This window comes from Eschscholzia californica, unplaced genomic scaffold (assembly GCF_041429995.1).
Source record: "Eschscholzia californica isolate CP2 unplaced genomic scaffold, dmEscCali1.0.p SCAF_1, whole genome shotgun sequence".
In the NCBI taxonomy this organism is placed as follows: Eukaryota; Viridiplantae; Streptophyta; class Magnoliopsida; order Ranunculales; family Papaveraceae; genus Eschscholzia; species Eschscholzia californica.
In genome coordinates, this window is record NW_028238198.1 from 32930155 (window position 1) to 32951792 (window position 21638).

A 21638-nucleotide genomic window follows, 5' to 3' on the forward strand; every position below is an offset into this window, starting at 1 on the left:
TTTCACAGAATTCTAAAGCAATTATTCGCTTCTCAAACCCCAAAGAACATCAAATAATTTCATGGTAATCTCTAGCTCTTCGCCTTGATGATTCAATCTCTAATTAGATCAACAGCCACTAAGACAAAAGTGTAAAATAAGTTTCGAGATAATCTACTTAATCAAAGATTTGGTACTAACAAAAGTTCAAATTGGGTCCTCCCTAAACTATCAAAATCACAATATGGGTGAAGAATAAACTAGCTAAAACAAACAAAATTTGAAGAAAAACCAGAATAAAAGAAAATGATTCCACTTCCATAATTTCTTAAACACGACAAAAGAACCCATTAAAATGGTGAAGGAAACTTACCTAATGGAGTTCAGGATGAAACCAAATCATCATACGTCAAGCGATGGTTTTATTCAATCATTTGTAGAAGAGATAGATAGAGGAATAAGTAATGGTCATTGACTTCAAGATGACCAGGCAAGACTTCTTCTTTCTTTCTCAAAGAATATTGCAGTTACATTGATTAATTTTTAATACACTGCTACCAACTATTGTATAAACTAGTTCAAAAACCCATAAGAACTTGTCTAAAAACTATAAAATTATATCTCTATTAATCCATTTCTTGTATAGAACAATACATTTTGTCCAAATTGAGTCAAATATATATACACCTTCATAACTTCGGTTGTTCTTCTTTAGCAAGCAAGATTTATGAAATATGAAAACTTGCACATGAATAAATGATCGAAAGGTATTCCGTTGACGTTTCTACAATATATTTTTAGAGATAACATGAATAAAGTTTACATGATGTTTATTATGAAATCTATACAGAACAATCGAATAATAGTGGAGCGAGAGATGCCTTTCAATTACACTATTGGGAGGAGTTCTTCATGAAAAGAGCATAGGCATCACTATAGATGGCAATCAAGTTGGAGAAAACAGCAAGCCCAATCATGAAAATACCCAAAATCTTGTCCTTCTTTGTTGCTATACCATGAGTATCCCTAATCAATACCCAAAAACAAAAAAGCACATGTAAGAATTCATTAAAAGTATTAAGAAAATTCAAGTACATTTTCACTAAGCAAAGACTACCAGAAAATAAAAAGTTAGGTAAAAGAAGAAGAACAAAAACTCACTTAAGGGTGATGGCAGCCGGAAAGATGAACCCAATACAAACTGCAGTAGTAGCTCCAGTAAACTGAAAAGCATCCCAAATACTTGGTATAAGAGTTGCACCTAAGAAAACAACAACAATGAGTCCAATGCTGATCAAGGCGAACCGTCTATTATTCGACGATAAAGGACCTGCATGTGGAAAGAGGAGGCCGTCCAAGTTTAGGCGAAGAGCAAAAAAGATAATCGGGAAGACGAGCATTAGGTGGAGAGCATAGCTAACACGAACAACGTCGTTAAAGAATGAACTGTATGGTATGCCAAGATCCGTGTCGAAGTTGGCAAGCACATCATCAGAGGTTGAATCGCCAAATAGAAGGTACCCGAAGAAGCTTGTCGTTATGTATACGGTTGAGCATAATGCAAGGGAACTTCGTACTATCGATTGTATCTGAGAAGAATCTTCAAGTTCGTTGTTTATCGTGTGCACTACAAAAGAAGCCCAAGATCTTCGCATTGTCAATTTGAAAAGGAAGATATATTTTGCCATTATTTTGAAAAGGGGAGTATTACCATTATAATGGCAAATGTAAGCATTGACAAGAACAGGAACCACTGTGAAGAGTTTCCACACTGCTGCCAAATCAGGTAAATGAGGAAACAATTGCGGCATTGCTATACTTCCATTAATCAATTTGATGATAGTTATTCCCGCCGTGACAACAACAAATAGAAATGCCAGAGCAACTGACAGTGCAGATGTATATCTCAATGAATCTGCCCAAAATATATAGATGTAAGAAAGTCTCTTCCGCAAAAAGCCCAACGACCATGGGCCTAGTTATGACGTGATTAAACATTATCTACTCGATGTAGTTATCTAAAAAGTAGTCACATTAGACATTTAAAAGAGCAAATTAACGATGTAAGAATTGCAATGCAAAGAAATGGTGCTATATATATAGTTCGACATAGAGCATTTAGAGAGACTTCAATGTGAAACTATCTTGTCGAACTCTCCTCACAAACAACAAGTAATTGACGCATTCTAGCTCTAGAAAAGCTAAAATATTCAATGCCAATAGATTGGATAATAAGTCCAAAGATGAGGGATCAAACTTACCTACGCGTTTAAAGCAGGCTAATGGAGAAAATATAGCAAGAGTTGCAGTAAGAAGTACAAAGAAACGTCCGTTCCACCAATGTGCTCCAAACCATCCTTCAAATATACCAGAATGATGTGTCCCGCTTGACGATGACCCCGAAAGTACATCCCCTTAACATTCAAACAACAAAAACAAGAACAACCATAACAAATAGAAACTCAAATTCAAAGAATATAAAGATACGGGTCGGATAGAGAAAAGTATACCAATTATAATCATGTAAACCACAAGGACGCCGACATTACTGACGATGACACAGATCTGCAATGCCATCCTTCCCATCTTTCCAAATGCATCTCCCATGACACCTCCATACGAAACCGATTGCGCTGGTTTGCTAAATCTTAGCAACATTTCAATGGAGGACTCCGTCAAAAACGCCATAAATACAATAATAAGAATGCCAGGGATGAGACCCAAGACCTTCATTGTAGCAGGCAAAGCCATAATTCCAGCACCAACAATGGTTGTAGATAAATTAGACACAGCCCCAGTATAAGAAGCTCCATTAAATTCATCCAAAACTTCATCTGCATCTTGTTTGATAGGCAATAAAGGGGCTTTCTCATCTGGGGTTTGTCTGTTCTTTAACAAAATCTTCTCTTTAGGAAGGGAAATGGTTCCCATTGTCAAGTTTGAGAAGTTTGAGAAGTTTGAAAGTGGAAAAATGAGAAAAAATTGAAACTAATAAAATTCACAAATTACTCAAAACCATTGACCCATAGAGCAATTTACAACCCTTTGCCCCAAATCAAACTTCTTGGCTGAAACAATCAAAACTCAGACCACCCAATTCTTTCTTTCTTTCTCTTCCCCACAAAAAATTTTTTGTTCCCATTTTCCTTTTTTTTTTTTTTTTTTTTTTTTGTTGAAAGGGACAATTACAAGCACCGGACTAGACATTAAGATCGATCAACAAGTTCTCCTTCGACTGCCAAGTACAACTGACCCCTCGAGTTCTTGCCCACTTTGCTAGAGCGTCCGCAAGCTTATTGGTTTGGCGTGGGCAGTGTTGGAATTGAATGTTGTCGAAGTGGCGGAGGCACTCTTTGATATTCTTCATGTGATGGGTTGATTGCCAGTTGAGAGAGTGCTTCTCATCTTTAAGGTGTTGGATGAGATTGTTGTTGTCACTCATGATGAGAATGTGTTGGAGCTGGAGATCAGTCGCCCATTGAATTGCGTTCAGGATCGCTAAGCATTCACATTCCTCCGCCGTCTGTCCTCGCACGGGTTCAGCTTTTGCCATCATGAAATCTCCGGCCGTGTCATGAATAATGCAACCAATTCCCGCCATCTCAGATAGTTTGATGAAAGAGGCATCCACTTGTATTTTGACCAGATGATTGCATTGATGTTCCGGACCCGCGGTGATGATTCCACTTGTGGAGATTTGCTTTTCCTGTAGGCTGGTTGAGTAACATAGAATCTGCCTGATCACTTGTTGTGGTGTGTGAGCCTTCCGACCAAAACTTTTATCGCATCTCGCCTTCCAGATGAACCACATGATTTTGGCGTGGATCTCTATAGTCGACTCGTCCCAATGTTGCCATGTCATGATCCACTCGTAAGCCGAGGTCACTGCATCCGCGCGAATGTTGAAAAAGAACCAAATAGATCGCGCAAAGGTGCAGTGGAGGAGCAAGTGAGTCAAAGATTCCCGCTCCTCACAGAATTCACAATTAAAGCTATTGCCGATATTTTTTCCGATTTTTTCCTTGACAGGTAAACTGTTAGTGCAACACTTCCAGAGGAATAGTTTGATTCTCGGGATTGTTTTGATGGTCCAGATGAAGGACCAGTCAATCGTACTGCTTGCTTCATTTTCGTTGCTCAGAAAATTGTACATGGATTTGACTGTGAAATTTCCAGAGTTGGTGAGAGACCATATCATCGTATCCTCTGCCCCGACGTGCAGATTAATACTAAGGATGGCATTACTTATGTCATTATTAAAATATTGATGAATCAGATTCGTATCCCACTTGTTATCGGTAATCAGCTGGTTCACCGTATGGAAAGGACAATTGTTTAGGTTTGGGGTAGGTGGTTTGTGGTTGGGGATCCAGAAGTCCTCCCAAATGTTGATATTGGTGCCGTGGTTGACATCCCAAAAGATAAGGTTGGTAGTTTTGCTAATTGGGATAGCTAGAGATTTCCACACCCAGGAATGGTGAAGCTTCGGGGTAAGACGGTTTGGTGGACTTGGAAAAGTATTTGGCTTTTAGGAGTTGGGCCCAGGGCGCATGAGGAGTTTTGAGTAGGCGCCATCCCAGTTTACAGAGAAAAGCTTCGTTGTCAATGAGAGGTTGTCGAAGGCCAAGGCCGCCCAACTTCCGAGACCGGCAGATGGCAGCCCACTTGATGGTGTGGATGGATTTGGATTTTCCCCACCAGAATGACCGTTGAATGGTCTCTATGCGAGAGCTTATGCCTTTTGGGATGGCAAAGCATTGCATCTGATATCGGGGAACCGCCGCAGAGATAGTCGAGATGACCACCGTGCGACCCGCTTGAGAGAGGAGATTGGTTTGCCACTTAGAAAGTTTATGGTTAATTTGATCAATGAGGGACTCGAAGGCTTGTTTTTTTTTTGCTCCAATGAACAGTTTGGTGCCTAAGTACTTGTCCAGGGAGGAGGCTTGGTGCACTTTGAGGGATTTAGTGAGCATCCGTTTGAACTTTGGGTGAGTGTTTTTCGAAAAGAAGATGGTGGATTTATTGTAGTTTATGATCTGGCCCGATTCTGACCCGAAAAGAGTGAGTATGTTGATGAGATTAGTAATATTATCAAGGGTGTTCCGCCCAAAAATGATACAATCATCAGCGAAGAGAAGATGTTTAATGGTGAAAGAGGAGCGAGGGATATTGAATCCAGTGAACCTGTGGGGGGAGTCCGAGGAGTCTAACAATCTACTGAGGCCTTCCATGGCCAGGGCAAAAAGGAAAGGGGAGAGCGGGTCACCCTGTCTTAATCCTCTAGAGACATTGAAGGTGGGGCCAGGCCTACCATTGATGAGCACAGCCAAGGACGAGGAGGAAATGCAAGAATGAATCATTTTGATCCAATGGTTGTCGAAGCCTAAGCTATCCATGATCTCCTCGAGATACTGCCATTCGACCCGATCAAAGGCTTTAGACATATCCAGTTTTAGGCCAAAGAAACTTTTTGAACCTTTCTTGTTTTTGAACGAGTGGGCTATCTCTTGGCTCATGATGATATTGTCGGTGATTTGGCGACCTGGGACATAGGCCGCTTGAAAGGGAGAGATGATATCTGGAAGAGTGAATTTCAGACGGTTTGCCAGGATTTTGGTGATTATTTTATAGGTGGTGTTAAGAAGGCTGATGGGGCGATAATCGGTCGTGGATTGTGGGTTCTTGGTTTTAGGGATAAGGCAGATATGGGTGTGATTCGTGGACGGAGGGATGAGGCCTGTTTGGAAGAAAGACCTCACCATCTGGCCTATATCCCTGTTCACAGTGTCCCAGTTGGACTGGTAGAAGAAGGGGGGGTAGCCGTCCGGACCTGGAGCTGCCTCGGGTTTAAGAGAAAAGGAAGCTTTTCGAATTTCCTCATCGCAGGGAGTCGCTAAAAGAATATAGTTCTGATTAGGTGTGATCTGATGGGAGAATAGCTGTTTAATGGTACCTGTGGATAGAGTGGGGCTGGAAGCTGAGATGTTGCTGAGGTTGGTAGTGAAAATGTCATAAATCTCTTTGGTGTCAGAGCTCCAGGTGTTATCCTCCCTTTTGATAGAAGTGATAGTGTTTTTCCGATTTCTGGTGATGGCTTTTGCATGAAAGAATTTGGTGTTTCGGTCACCAAGCTGGATATGGGCCACTCTGGATTTTTCTTTCCATATACTTTCCTGAAGATTATAGACTTCTTCCAGCTGGGACATGAGGAGATGAAGGGTATCCGGGTCACAAGTGGTTTGAATGGATGAGGTGAGCTGCCTGATTTGTTGGTCCACATGCCCAAAAACTGCCTTATTCCAATGAGATAACTTGATTGCTAGGTGGTTTAGTTTATATTGAATATGATTGGGGTTTTCTATCCAGTTTTCCAGAATGAATTCTTTGCATTCAGGGTGTGACATCCAAGTTCTGATAAATTTGAAGGGCTTTGATCCAGAAGGGTAAGGGGGGTTGGTGGACAGAGTAATGGGCAGGTGATCCGATCCCACTCCCGGGAGATGTTTAATGCGGGAGTGGGGGAAGGAGGACAACCACGACAAATTAGCTAGGGCTCTGTCTAGACGCTCCTGGATAAGATTACCGTGGAATTGCCTGTTGGACCAGGTATAAGGAGTGCCACTGTAGCCTAGGTCTTGGAGTCCTAATTCCTGAGTGATGGAGAGAATTTGTTTAGCTTTGGAGGGGAGGGGTTTAGGGGAGCCACTCTTATCTGCCGGGTTCATAATAGTATTCAGGTCTCCAATGACGAGCCAGGGGGTTGGTGGGCTAGGGTTAAATTGTCTAAGGAGGTCCCAAGGACCGAGTTTATCCTTGTTATATGGGCAACCATAAAAGCAAGTTATGAGCACATCCATTCCCTTCTCATCGATTTTCAAGGAAATGTGAATCATATTTTGGTTGGCGTGGAGCACAGTGAGATCAAAGTTTGGATTCCAAAAAAGAGCCAGACCCCCTCCTTTATTAATAGGTTCTATAGTGAATTGCTTGTAAAGGCCGTGAAGGTTGAGAAGTCTGTTGATGTTGGTATTCATACATTTAGTCTCCGAGAGGAAGACTAAATGGTAGCTACCACCCCAATTGTTTTTAGTTTGATTAGAAACACAACTTCGGATGATGACGTCTAACAACAAATTGACATTTTAAACAATATATATATATATATATAGCAATTTTGGTAATTTTAATTGGTTGATGATAAAAAAAAAATATGGGATGAAAGTTCAAATCCCCAACCGGTGGTTTATTAACGGCCAATTTTATGAGCAGCAGTAGAACTAGAACCCCCAAATAGACGTGTGGAAATGATTGAATTTGAAATTTCTGGGCCAATATTTGCTTTGGGAATAACAGAGTGTTCAAATAGTGATGATACAATGGTCCTCCTTAATCTTCTAAGGTTATTTAGATTGCCACTGGTGAATTGCTAATGCAAAATTTTTTTTTTGTTGAACATTGCTAATGCAAAATTGTCAACAAAAACTCTTAACAATCTTAGACTATCTCCGATGCAAAACTCACTCGGGCAAAATAGTCATTATGTCAAGTCTCAATTGAAATTCTCGTTCCTAGTTGAACAAATATTGGCCCAACTATTGTTATTTTCTTCATTGTTTTTGTTGGTCTTTTCATTTTTACTATTGGTGACCCTTCTCGGAAGAATACTGAGGTATTGAACATGGATAGCATCAATTTTGGAAAAAAGGGAAAAAAAATCAACTCACTTTTGCCTTTAGGGCACCCATTTGATGAGTTGGTCATTTTAGTGAGTTGGTCGTTAACGGGGGCAACAAAAAATAAACGTTTGCCTTTAGGGCGCCAATTTTATGAGTTGGTCATTTTGTTGAGTTGGTCGTTAGCGGGGACAACCAAAATAAAGTTTTGCCTTCAGGGCGCCAATTTGATGAGTTGGTCATTTTGGTGAGTTCAGAGTTGGTCGTCGGTCGATAGCTGGGCAAGAAAAAATGAATCCAAATGGTTATAGGCTCCACCACAACAGAGGAAGTCCTGTGGCTATTGAAAGTCCAACGTCTCCGGTCATAGTCATATGGCACAAATTGAGCAGTTATAGGCTATAGCCATATGGATGAAACCATAAACTCTTCTATCTTTGCAAGTGGTACTTATTGAGCAGGTCGGCCTTGGACTGGCCCGAGCCCGACCCATTTTAGCCTGGCTCAGTCCGCACAATAGACAGGCCAAGCTAGCCCAGGCTATGTCTCACTGTCGGTTGATTATGATCCTCTTTGACCCAACTCGACAGTGAGTTTGGGTGGGCAAAGTCCGCCGGCCTGTCTCAACTTTTTTCCCCCTACAACTCTTTTGCTTTTATAACGAGTCGTTTATACACTTATAAATGACCAGACTCGGCAGAGGAAGTATATATGTCTTTTAGAGCATCTCCAATGGGACACTCCAACAAACACTTTAAAAGTTTAGTTGTCAAATGTTAATGAAGATTTTCTTTCCTAAGTGTCAATGTAGAGACACTCTAAATTTTTTCCGTCTCCAATGGAGATCTCTAGAATACCTCTACTTAATGAACATGTCACTCTTCAATTCAATAGCTAAAAAGTAGTTAAAAGGCAAGGATTTCTATTAGTTAGAATTTTAAACTAGCACTTAGAGAGTCTCAAGGAGACACTCTATAATAAATACATCCACCCCGTAATAGAGTGTCTAACAAAGTGTTCCATTGGAGAAGTCTTTTTGACAAACACTCTAAAAAATTATATGCGGCACTCTAAGTGTTAGAGTTTGAGTGTCCTGTTGGAGATGCTCTTAGCTTTTCTCAAATCAGCTCGAGAGACACCACTATAAATGTTCATGTCTCTTTGTTTTTCCTTCAAATTAGATCAAATGTTTCAGACCAATTTTAGTGATTTTAGAAACAAACTTCTCTCGTAAATAATTGTACTATTTTGGGAAGATTTTATGAATTTCTCTTCCTCCCACAAAATTTAAAGAAGAAATTGTAAGTTTCAAAGTTTTTCTTTAAAATTTATTGAAGGACCAGCCAGCCCTCCCTCGTCCCACCTCCCAAACAGGGGTTTCTCAAGCCCGGTCCCGATCCAGACTGGGATTTAAGGTTCAACAGGGGGCCGACCCGAATCTATTTCAACCAAGGCGTGGTAGCCCAGGGTTAGACTGGCCCATTCATTTTTGGATCGGGCCGGCCGATATGCACCTATAATCTTTGCAATGAAGGGATACATGTTATCACTAAATGAACTTCACAACTAATGGGCCGCTTGATGAAAACGTGGATTCCAGAGGAGCCCCTAATCTACAATCACATATGATCTTCCCCATCAATATGGAGCTCAACAAGATTCAGAGTTCAAAATAACAACCTTCAAAGATTTTCGATTTATACAGCAAGTGTAGTAACATTCAGAATTCAACTCCATATTCAATGGAGCTTTTACTTTCCATGAGAAATTGCTATAAAACTCAGAAGAGAGGAACAACAATTTACCTGTATAAATATACTTGAAGAAGTCCTCTTGGGTGGGACTCATATCTCCCCTTCTTTTGACTATACAACAATAACAACTAACATTTAGTATTGGATTCATTCGACTACAGCTATCTTGATAAACAAACAAGCTACTAGTATAGATATTCGGCTCTGGATATAGACGCTCTTGAGGTTCGCCGCCTCCAGGGTTAGGTAAAACTACTTGCTAGTTGCTACAAACATCACTGAGTGGGTCCTAACGTTGGATCACTGTAGAAGAGGATGTTGATAATCAATGCTCAACTTTCATGTGGCCAGGAGTTGAAGGACCTGAAATCCCAAAATAAGAAATTTAACAGCCATTAACTAGTGATTCATATGAGGAGATAAGTATACGGCAAAAAATTTAAAATATATATTTATATGGTGAGAAAAAAAAAATTACCACTTGATTCTTGACCATTGAGAGGAACTCCGGCTTCAAAATTCATTTGAATGACTCTGTTCAATTCATCGTCCCACACATGGGGTATCTGTAGATAATTCATTACAATGTTCATATACTTTCTAGGAAAGATAAAAGTAAAAGTAATTGGAAAAGGAAGACATTTAACATAGTTCATAGTGATTCTCCATCTAGGAGTAAGTTCTGTAGCTGTGGTTTCGACAAAACAGAGAGAGAGAGAGAGAGACCTGAGAGTTAGGCTCTTTGTATCCTGCATTCATGGCCATTAACTGAGAATTAATGGTTCTCCGAAGTTCATCTGATGCGTTTGCAATACCAGGTACCCCTTCTCGGAATAGACCTGGTTGAAGCGGATTAAACTGAGGATGGCCCATATCCATATCAGGTGAAAACCCCATGGATGACGGACCGAGTCGTGATTGAAGGATCTATATAAAAGATAATTAATGATCAGTTTTTACGAGTTGTAAAAATAACAAATCAAAGATGTACAACGCAATTATTCACACTGCTTGAGAGGATTTAGGTGGTGATTTCGCTCACATCTTTTGCAAGGAGCCCTTCAATGTTGAGGTCAATTCGTGGATTAACAGTTGCAAGCTTCATTGACAGAAACTGAAAAACAGAAGATAAAATTTATACCATTATTAGATCGTGATCAAGAAAAAAAGAGACAACATAAAGATGGATTCAGCACTAATGTCTTCCTGCTGAACAAAGTGAAGGTTAGGGAGTAGTAAACGACTTAGGTGGTTGTCTTTTGTCAATTTCAGAACTCAAATTTAACTCGAGATATCAAATGGAATCAGGTTAGATTTCACCATGTCATTTTTTCATCTAAGCCGCGTGTCTGACTCAGCTTGGGTGGCTGAATTGGGGAGATTTTGGGTCAATTCGAGTGGGACATGAGTTAAGTCTGAAGCAACCCTTTATATGAAATGAAAATTTCCCTTGCTTAAAACAAGTCAGACTCAGACGACTCAGCAGATCCAGATAAGTCAGCCAAAGGTGATGCAGAATAGACAATTAAAAGGATCACCTCCTTCACAGATGTGTTTGTTACTACCGTTTAGGTTTTCCGTATGAAATTCAAACGCAACTGAATTTAGCATATCAAATTTTATCACTGAATTAGGTATTTTACATAATGTAAACAACAGGAATATAACAAAAAAAACTTAAAACTTTCTGAATCCAAGCCTCATACCTCAACCTGCCGTTGCAAGGATTGCACATAGTTAATGATCTCATCGAGCATGACCGCCTTGCCAGTTACCTATATAAACCAGGAAACCCCATAAAGAAGCTTTAGTTACTGAGCATATCTGATGAAAAATATTTGAACAAGCACAGGAATGAGCTCAAAGGATGCAACACCTTACTACAACCAGGCACAAGGTCTTGCAGATACTTCATCCTCTCACTGATCTTTTCTCTTCTCACCTTCAATTCAAACAGATCAAAATTAACCCCAATCTTCGAATAATGAATAAAAATGATAATTATTTGTAGGAACTAAGAATTTTCTTACTCTTTCTGCAAGACTGTGACTGTTCGTCGCCTGCCCTCTTCTCGCTCTAACATGAATATAATCTTGCTTAGGTGGATCCTGAGCTTCAGTGCTATCTTTACCATGCTTATTAGCTTTACCAGTTGAACTAGGAGCTTGATCATCCTTTTGTTTTGGGTCAACATTATCATTAGCAGCTTCTTTACCTTGGTCAAGCTCGGAATCGTGAACCTGAAGTTATTTTATAATTTTAGGATCATTCACATGTAAGAAACTATGAAAATATTCGAATTAGGATCACCAAAATAGAAGCTAAAATTAATGATTTCGCGCGAATTAGAAGCACTAAATAGGATCTACCTGACCACCCCTTTTCCTCTTTTTCATACTAAGTCCCTTGGATGATGAAGGTTCATGTAGTCCACCAGCACCTCCGCTAAATTCAGCACCATCGGATTCAATTTTTGATTCATCGGGTGTTCTCGGAACATTTCCAGCTTTTATATCACTCTTCAGTGGACTCCCATCGACACTCCCTCGATCCACAGAAACAGCTTTAGCAACTACTGTAGTACTCAGCTCGTTCATCGGAGAGTGGGAGCTAGTTATAGGATTTAACCCATCAAAATGAAAAGCAGAAGACCTGTGAACGGATCCTCCGTTCTTAGAGTGAAGATTCAGAGACTCAGATATATTAAAAGGATTCACCATATCACTAAAACTCCTATTGTTGAAGCATGAAAATCTCGCAGCTCGCTCGATGAATCCAGAATCAGCTGGGAAGTGAGACAAACTGTCATGGAGCATTCCAACACCAGGAGGTGAGAAAATACTAGTTTTTGGTACTGAATTTGTTGGATTCCAACCTAAATTATCGATATTTGTTCCGAAAGAATTAGGTATTCCTTTTGGGACATTACTATCACATAAGCTTAAGTTTTGTGAACTAGGGTTACCCCAAAGATTTGGGGAAAATGAATCCACCATAGAAACAGAAGAACAAGTAGAAGAACCCATTATCAGATCCCCTTTTCCAATAGTAATGGAATTATCATTTGTATGATTCGAACTGCCGAATTGCCAATCTGTGTTCATATTTGGGGGATGGCAATTCAAAGTATTCTCACTCCTCTTCTCTAACCCAAATTTATCTTCCTCACCCATATCCATTTATCTCAAGAACAAGAACTAGATGCCTAGATGGGTATCTTTCTCTCTCTCTTAACTTTGAGCAATCAGTCTGGTCATGAAATCTTCTTCCCTCAAATGATCAATCTATCACAAAACAAGACATTTTAATCTAACAATAAGGTAAGAAAAAAAGAGAACCAACTTAGAAACATAAAAGGTGGAAAACTAACAAGAATATCAAACAAAAGTACCTTGAATTTGTACAAAAGATCCCTAAAATTAACTGCAGTCCAAAAATTAACTAAAAGAAATCCCAAAATGAAAACCTAAAAAGAAAATTTAAACTTAAAAGCAATTCAACCCAAGAAAAGGCAAATTAACTAAACAGTCAAAAAAGTAAACATTGATTTCAGGGATCAAAACAAATAGCAGTAAAAACCCTAGTCAGAGTTCACAAAACCCGGAGCTCTGAAACAGAGAAAGACACCTGACCCATCAATTAAAAAGTGAAGAAGAAAGATACCCACCTAAGGTTTTCTCCTACTTTTAGCTTCCTGACCTCCATTAAAGCTTTTTAATGAAACTTTGTTGAAATTGGGGTTTGTTCAACCCTGTCTTTGTTTAGCTCAGAACACTACTAAAAACTGTCATTTTTCATGATTTTAATCACAACCCATGAAAGAGGAAGTAAGTTAGAAGAGATTCTGAAATTTAAAGAGAGAAAAAGAGGAGTAAATAACCAATGGGTACTTCTTCTTCTTCTTCTTTGAGAGACGAAAGAAAGAGAGAAAGTATTAATTGGCAAGGGAACTGCATTTATACCACGCCTGTATAGAAAAAGAGGTCATTGAATGATTAACCACCGCCACTTTAAAATATATGGAAAATCCACAAAGCTTTCTTCACCACTTTTTTTTATTTTTTACTTTTTTAATCTTCTTTTTATTTATTTATTATTATTTTTTCAATTTTAGGAACGAATCCAATTCTTGGTCACAGCTTTTTACACAGTTCTGTCATGTTCACAGACGGTCAACGGATGGTTTTGACTGTCAAAACTAATGTTTCGAGCAGACCTATATTAGGACCCTCAACTTTAACCTTAGGGTGTCATTTAAGATTGTTTTATTTATATTATCTCCGCAACTTATTTGTCAAGTGTTAAGGATTATCTTTCCTCGTTGGTTATTTAGAGATGCTCTATTTAAAAAAAAAAAAGTTATTTTTCAAATGGCCCCCAACTTTGTGACCAGTTTCCCGCCTGGCCCCCTAGATTAGCAAAAATACTCATATGGTCCCCTTTTTCCATTATCTTTAACTTTCCGTTACTCTCTCTGCTTCATCTGCTCTCTCTCTAGATCTGTAGAGAGAGAGAGTTAAAAAAAACAAAATTAGTTTTTAGAGAGAGAATAAAAAATATATATTTAAAGTCGCCGGCCGGAAATTTGGCCGGCCGGCGACCCCTGCCGGAGAAGATGATGATGTGGCGTGGTCAAATGATGTGGCAGAGAGAGAAAATGAGATGGAGGAGAGAGAGTAACGGAAAGTTAAAGATAACGGAAAAAGGGGGCCATATGGGTATTTTTGCTAATCTAGGGGGCCAGGCGGGAAACTGGTCACAAAGTTAGGGGCCATTTGGGAAATAACCCAAAAAAAATTCCAATGCAACCCTTAAGAGAAACTCCAAAACTTATATTTTAGTACTCCCTCTGTCCTATTTTGTTTGTAGTTTTGGAGAATTCAACTTATTAAGAAGTCAACAGTTGGTAGCCCAAGTGGTTCCAAGGTGTTGACATAAACTCCAGAAAGCCCTGGAGGTCCAAGGTGGAATCTTTGGTTATTTGAATTGGGATTATTAGGGTGTAAATAATGTTGTTGGCCTTTAGGGCATGTTCTAGTTGGGCTATAGGCCCGGTCCTGTTAGTGTTTGAGTGGGCGGTTATCGAGCTTATCACATCTATGATGTATCAAGTGCCAAATGTAACGACATACGTAGATCGTAGTCGACTTCCAAAAAAAAAAAACTTATTAAGAAATGTTATATTATTGTTGACAAATATGAAGACTTTTCCTAAATTGCCCTCATTTAATACAGAGTATTTCATTAAATACAACATTGGTAGAAGTGTAGAACCAATTAGAACCTTTGAATGGTATTCAAACTAAAGGGTAATTTTGAGAATTTCATCACTTTAATAATTAAAAGAATGTTATAAAAGGAAGGGGAACAAACATTTTGGGACATACATAAAAGGAATAACAACCAAACAAAATGGCAAGGAGGGAATATAAGATTAATTGATTTGCTTATGTGGCACTTAGAGATCCTCAAGCGGACACTCTAAATTTAGAGTGTCCTCTTAAGGATCTCTAAAATAACTACCGCCACCTCTAGTAGCGGACCTAGAAACATGTCTTAGTGGGGGCACATTTCCTTATGATAAACAATTGGAAATTGCCTAAAAGTATTGAAGTGATATTCAAATAAGTAATTTGTACATTTTTGTGTGATATTTTCGATCACAACCGCTACCGCTAATTAGTGAATCTTGTTGACTGCAATTTCAATATAGATAATTGGTTTTATATGCACTTCAATGATATAAAAAAAATATATAGTAGAGAGTCTATGTCTTGAAAAATATCACTACAATTTACGGCTTAAAGAAGTTGAAAGAAAGAAAGAGATCATAATAATTTCTGAAAATATAATAAGAATATAAATATCTATATATATATATATATGAAAGAAATGGAAGCATGGGAATTATATTTAGAAAAATAACTAGAACAAAATTTAGTCGTAACTATAATAAAAATGTGAAAACAGATTTATAAAAGGGTCAAAGAACAAGTGATTTTGAAATAGGGAAAAAAAGAAAGAAAGAGGGCGAAAACGAGTTTAAAATGAAAAAAACCCATAATGGGAGTCGAACCCTGGTCCCTTAATTCAGCAACAGATTATCAAACCACTTACGGACTTACCCAATACTCAACATCTAGTAATATTTGTATTAAGACTTTTTTATGAAATATTTTCTTCTTAGTTAAAACCAAATTTTGTACTACTATTAAAGGAACCTGTTAAAACTAAAAGTCGCGGAAGCTATCGAACCTTCCTAGAAATTGATCCGACTATGAAAATTAATCGAAAAGCTAAGCCAAAATCTAAATATGCGAACAGAATTAACGAGGTTCGGTTTTAAAGCCTACGTCCTCGGGCGAACAAGAAATCTTTATTGAAGGATAGATGAAGACGACTAACACAACCCGCAAGTTCGTCCCAAGATGGTACCGCATAGAAATTAACCTTCTATACTAGATCTTCGACGACCGAGAAATTTAACACCGCTCAAAAACTATGAAAAATTTCTCTCACTCTTGCTCTCTCTCTCTAGCTCTCTAAAGAAGAGTTGTTGTTGCTTGTGTTGGTTTACAAGCACTCAATTCCCCTCCTATTTATACACATGTATCCACCGACCATAATAGGGAAAATTAGAAACTTAAATTGAAACCAATTTGAATTGGCATTAAACCGCCAATGTTCAATTTGGAAGTTGCCTTAAACTTGGAAATTGTCTTAAACCGCCAATGCCAGCTAAACCGCCAATGTTCACTTTTGGAAACCAACTTTTGGAAACCACCTCTCACAATTCTCCACCTCGTACACAATTTGATATACTTCAAATTTTGGACGAACACCAGGATACTCCTTGTAAGATATGTCTGCTTCTTGTAACTTCATCCGACTGCGCCATATGACCATGGCTGCCTACGTACCCTTTTACAGGATCAAGCCTACCGTAGTTCTACCAACCCTTCACATAAAGATTACCTTGTCGCCATTACGCCCTTTCGGGCAACTTAACACGAGCCGATTTGTAGCAATTCCAGGCAATGCTGGAACTTGCTACATGTCACCACTTTAGTCAACATGTCCGCGGGATTCTCATCTGTGTGTACCTTCATGAGAGAAACATCACCTTCCTCTATGACATCTCGTACAAAGTGATACCTGACATCGATATGCTTAGTGCGAGCATGATGAACCTGATTCTTCGCCAAGTGGATCGCACTTTGACTATCACACCATACATCTACGCACTCCTGCTTAACCCCTAGATCATCCAGAAGACCCCACAACCACAATGCTTCCTTCACACCCTCGGCCATAGCCATATACTCGGCCTCCGTAGTAGATAAAGCAACTGTAGATTGTAACATCGATCGCCAACTAACTGGAGCACCATGTACCCTAAATACATAACCAGTAGTAGATCGTCTTCTATCTAGATCGCCAGCATAATCTGAGTCAACATAACCGCTTACCTGACATGTGTCTCCACCAAAGCACAAACCCGTATCAACGGTACCCTTCAAGTACCTCAAGACCCACTTCACAGCTTCCCAATGTGTCTTCTCCGGGTTTGCCATAAACCTGCTAACCACACTGACCGCCTGTGAAATATCTGGACGAGTACACACCATAGCGTACATCAAACTGCCAACTGCACTAGCATACGGTACACGATCCATATGATCCTTCTCCACCGTAGTAGTGGGAGATTGTTTTCCCGAGAGCCTGAAGTGTGGTGCCAAAGGTGTTGACACCACCTTCGCATTCTGCATCCCGAACCGAGAAACTACTCGTTCGATGTAACCTTTCTGATTCAAGTACAGTTTCTTACTTGACCGCTCTCTCTTAATCTCCATTCCCAGTATCTTCTTTGCAGCGCCCATGTCTTTCATCTCAAATTCTTGACTGAGTTGAGATTTCAACTTATTTATCTCCACCATGCTTCGAGAAGCAATAAGCATGTCATCCACATACAAAAGGAGATAAATAAAGTCACCTTCGCGAAGCTTCTTGATGTATACACAACAATCATAGTCACTTCTGCGAAAACCATGCTTTAGCATGAAAAAAATCAAATCGTTTGTACCATTGGCGAGGGGATTGTTTCAATCCGTAAAGAGACTTCCTCAAACGACATACTTGATTTTCTTTGCCCTCAACCTTGTATCCCTCAGGTTGAGCCATATAAATTTCTTCTTCCAAATCTCCGTGCAAGAAGGCGGTTTTAACATCGAGTTATTCCAGCTCAAGATCACTATGAGCAACAATACTCAATAGCACCCGAATAGAAGTATGTTTCACGACTGGTGAGAAAATCTCATTGTAGTCGACCCCTTCTTTCTGTGCATAACCCTTGGCCACTAGTCTTGCCTTATACCTTGTACCCTTGATCTGGGAAGAATCCTCTTTCTTCTTGTACACCCATTTACAACCAATAACAGACTTACCTTCGGGCAATGGGACAACCTCCCATGTCTTGTTCTTGTGAAGAGACTCCATCTCTTCTTGCATAGCAACCAACCAACTCTCTCTTTCCTCCGCGGTAATAGCTTGTTTGAAGGTGACCGGCTCGTCGTCTTCCACCAAGAGTGCATATTCAACCAGATTTGCCTGCCCGTAATGCCTAAGAGGTTTGTCTGACCCTAACCTCTGTACCGGCTTATATAACCGTTTCAGCCTAGTGTGTACCGAAACATCCTGCTGATGTTGTTGTAAAACTTGTGTACCTTCCCCTTGAACCTCCTCATGATCGGGTTCATCAATTTCCTCATCCTGAGTATTATCCTGATGCTCCACCTGATCATGATTCCTAGAAACCCGTTGGTCTTCGGCTTCTACTTCCACTACTTGAGCTTTAGTAGACCCAACATCACCACAACTAGGCACCGTAGCTTTCGCCATAGCTACAATAGATGACTCATCAAACACCACATCTCTGCTGATTACAAACTTCTTGTCTTCCGTACACCATAGCCGATAACCCTTGACTCCTGTAGCATATCTTAAGAAAATTGCCTTCTTTGCTCTATTGTCAAGTTTGTTACCTTTAACATAGTAATAGGCCGTACAACCGAAAACCCTAAGTCTCCCGTAATCTGCATGTTCACCTGACCACACCTCGTAAGGTATGCCGCCATTTAAAGAAGAATGTGGAGACCTGTTCACAATATAACAAGCTGTAGCAACAGATTCTGCCCACCATTCTACGCCTAATCCCGAATTGGAGCGCATACATCTAGCCTTCTCAAGTAGTGTATGGTTCAATCTCTCTGCGACTCCATTCTGCTGAGGTGTGTTTACTACTGTCCAGTGCCTCACAATGCCTTCCTGATTACAAAACTCCTTGAATGCCCCATCCGTGTACTCGGTCCCATTATCCGATCTTAACGTCTTCAGCTTTCGACCAGTTTTGTTCTCAACCATTGCTTTCCACACCAGGAATGTGTTGAATACCTCATTCTTATGCTTCAGAAAATAAAGCCAGACAAATCTCGAATGATCATCAACGAATGTAACAAAATACCTGGAACCACCCTTGGAAGGTAACTTTGCCGGTCCCCAGACATCGGTATGTACGTAGTCTAATACCTCTTTGCTCCTGTGCTTGCTTGTAGAGAACGTCACCTTGTGTGCCTTCCCGAACACACAATGCTCACAAAACTCCATGCAAGGCTTCTTCATGTCCTTCAACAAGCCTTTCCCGCACATCGAAGATAGACCCTTTTCTGACATATGCCCAAGGCGCATATGCCAAAGCCTCGTACTAGCCGTTGGATCCCTTCCACTGATTCCTACTGCTACATCTCCAGTAATTGTTGTCCCCAAAAGTTTGTATAAATTACCGTAACGAGTACCTCTCATTACCACCAAAGAACCCTTAACGACTTTTATGGAGCCATTCTCTATAATTATCTTACAGCCGTTCCGCTCCAACACACCAAGGGAAATTAGATTTTTCCGCAAATCGGGTATGTGTCTTACGTCCGTCAATGTTCTCACCACTCCATCGTGCATCTTGATCCGTATTGTTCCGAGTCCCACAGTTTTACATATACTATCATCACCCAGTATAACTGTACCACCATCTATACTCCTATAGGTTTTAAACCACTCCCTATTTGGGCACATATGGTGTGACGCCCCTGAATCAAGCATCCACTTATCGAAGATCTTCTCAGACACCTCTGTCACCGAGAAACATTTGTCCGCCTCTTCTGACACATATCCCGCCTCTTGCATCTCTTGTTTCTCCTTGTAGCCTTCGTTCTTTTGCTTCAACTTTCTCTTTGGACAAGCCGCTTTAAAGTGGCCAAGCTCACCACAACTAAAGCATGTTTTCTTGAAAGAGCCTCTAGATTTGGATCTAGATTTCCCGCCCTTTCCTTTTCCCCTTTCATTACTCCTCCCCCTCGTTACAAACAACCCTTGTGCTTGATCCTTGTCTACTCCACCCGACGCCATACTGCTAGTAGCAACCTTACGAAGGTCATCCGCTAATAGCGAATTTCTCGTCTCTTCCATGCTTAGACTATCACCAACAAGCATCAAAGTTTGAACAAGGTTCTCATAGGATTTAGGTAATGAAAGTAACAATATGAGGGCTTGGTCCTCATCCTCAACCTTAACATCAATATCCTTCAAATCTGAGATAATCCTGTCAAACCTATTCACATATTCCTGAATAGAAGAACCCTCTTCCATTCTACATGTGAATAATTTGGATTTTAAGTAGACCCGATTCGTTAAAGTTTTCGTCATGAAACTGCTTTCTAGCTTTAACCACACACCCGCCGCCGTTGTTTCTTCGTCTACTAGGAACGCCACGTCCCTCTCAAGACACAACATAATGGTTGCCCGTGCTTCGAGATCTAACTCTTCCCAATCCTCATCTGACATATCTCCTGGTTTCTTTCCCGTCAACGTCTTGTGTAATTTCTGCGAGATTAGCAGATTCTTCATCTGCATCCGCCAATAAGAAAAATCGTTTTTCCCATTGAACTTCTCTATCTCATATTTCCCTGATTTGACCGTACCACTTCTCGATCCCATCTTCTTCTTCGTTCAATCTCAAACAAGGCTCTAGTACCAATTGTTAGAACTAAAAGTCGCGGAAGCTATCGAACCTTCCTAGAAATTGATCCGACTATGAAAATTAATCGAAAAGCTAAGCCAAAAACTAAATATGCGAACAGAATTAACGAGGTTCGGTTTTAAAGCCTACGTCCTCGGGCGAACAAGAAATCTTTACTGAAGGATAGATGAAGACGACTAACACAACCCGCAAGTTCGTCCCAAGATGGTACCGCATAGAAATTAACCTTCTATACTAGATCTTCGACGACCGAGAAATTTAATACCGCTAAAAAACTATGAAAAATTTCTCTCACTCTTGTTCTCTCTCTCTAGCTCTCTAAAGAAGAGTCGTTGTTGCTTGTGTTGGTTTACAAGCACTCAATTCCCCTCCTATTTATACACATGTATCCACCGACCATAATAGGGAAAATTAGAAACTTAAATTGAAACCAATTTGAATTGGCATTAAACCGCCAATGTTCAATTTGGAAGTTGCCTTAAACTTGGAAATTGTCTTAAACCGCCAATGCCAGCTAAACCGCCAATGTTCACTTTTGGAAACCAACTTTTGGAAACCACCTCTCACAGAACCCACATTGGGTCGTGGGGGCACGTGCCCCCACGTGTCCCAATGTGGGTCCACCCCTGGCCACCTTAGAGATCCAAGTTCAATGTTGCATTGGAGATGGATTTTGAAGAGGAACTCTAAAAAATTCGATGTGGCACTCTAAGATTTAGTGTTTGAGTGTTGCATTGGAGATGCTCTAAATTTAGAGTGTCCTCTTAAGGATCTCTAAAATAACTACCGCCACCTCACTTTAGAGATCCAAGTTAAGTGTTGCATTGGAGATGGATTTTGAAGAGGAACTCTAAAAAATCCAATGTGGCACTCTAAGATTTAGAGTTTGAGTGTTGCATTGGAGATGCTCTTAGGTGTCAATATAGAGACGCTCTAAAATTTTTTTTGTCTCCAATGGAGATCTCTAAAATCTCTTTACTTATTGAACATGTCACTCTTAAATTGAATAAGGAAAAAATAGTTAAAAAGAAAAAGTTTCTATTGACTTAAATTTTAAAGTGGCACTTAGAGAGTCTCAAGGAGACACTCTAGTTTTAGAGTGTCTCTCTTGAGTGTCTCTGTAATAAATGCTCACACATT

At 39.9% G+C, this 21638-nt stretch overlaps 2 protein-coding genes across 4 annotated transcripts; both read right to left on the reverse strand.

Moving 5' to 3' along the window:
• Positions 1–736: 736 nt before the first annotated feature.
• LOC147566207 (amino acid transporter AVT6A-like) lies at positions 737–3127 on the reverse strand. Its single transcript, XM_086652704.1, has 5 exons — positions 2490–3127; positions 2241–2393; positions 1691–1894; positions 1141–1606; positions 737–1005 (listed from the first exon to the last, which is right to left on the reverse strand). The coding sequence occupies exons 1-5, from the start codon at positions 2908–2910 to the stop codon at positions 873–875; spliced, it is 1377 nt and encodes a 458-aa protein (XP_086508830.1). The 5' UTR covers positions 2911–3127; the 3' UTR covers positions 737–872.
• Positions 3128–9321: 6194 nt separating this feature from the next.
• Positions 9322–13515, reverse strand: LOC147566208 (transcription factor bHLH49-like). Of its 3 annotated transcripts, XM_086652702.1 has the most exons (10): positions 13077–13398; positions 12801–12875; positions 11779–12693; positions 11440–11649; positions 11286–11351; positions 11116–11184; positions 10452–10523; positions 10136–10336; positions 9888–9975; positions 9322–9772 (listed from the first exon to the last, which is right to left on the reverse strand). In XM_086652702.1, exons 3-10 carry the CDS (start codon positions 12586–12588, stop codon positions 9735–9737), a joined length of 1554 nt encoding a protein of 517 aa, XP_086508828.1. In that variant the 5' UTR covers positions 12589–12693; positions 12801–12875; positions 13077–13398; the 3' UTR covers positions 9322–9734. The 3 variants fall into 3 exon arrangements, with proteins under 3 accessions (XP_086508828.1, XP_086508827.1, XP_086508829.1); XM_086652701.1 differs by lacking the exon at positions 12801–12875 and having other exon boundaries at positions 13077–13515; XM_086652703.1 differs by lacking the exons at positions 12801–12875; positions 13077–13398 and having other exon boundaries at positions 11779–12792.
• Between the last annotated feature and the right edge of the window lie 8123 nt (positions 13516–21638).

Bases quoted from the DNA above. Each gene is read 5' to 3' on its own strand.
- LOC147566207 (XM_086652704.1), bottom strand. From the start codon at position 2,910: ATGGGAACCATTTCCCTTCCTAAAGAGAAGATTTTGTTAAAGAACAGA. The intron at 2,394-2,489 runs GTATACTTTTCT...TTGAATGTTAAG, and splicing joins GGTTTACATGATTATAATTG to GGGATGTACTTTCGGGGTCA. The intron at 1,607-1,690 runs GTAATACTCCCC...CTTCTTTTGTAG, and splicing joins TTACATTTGCCATTATAATG to TGCACACGATAAACAACGAA.
- LOC147566208 (XM_086652701.1), bottom strand. From the start codon at position 12,588: ATGGATATGGGTGAGGAAGATAAATTTGGGTTAGAGAAGAGGAGTGAG. The intron at 11,352-11,439 runs GTAAGAAAATTC...TTTGAATTGAAG, and splicing joins GTCACAGTCTTGCAGAAAGA to GTGAGAAGAGAAAAGATCAG. The intron at 9,976-10,135 runs GTCTCTCTCTCT...AATTATCTACAG, and splicing joins ACAAAGAGCCTAACTCTCAG to ATACCCCATGTGTGGGACGA.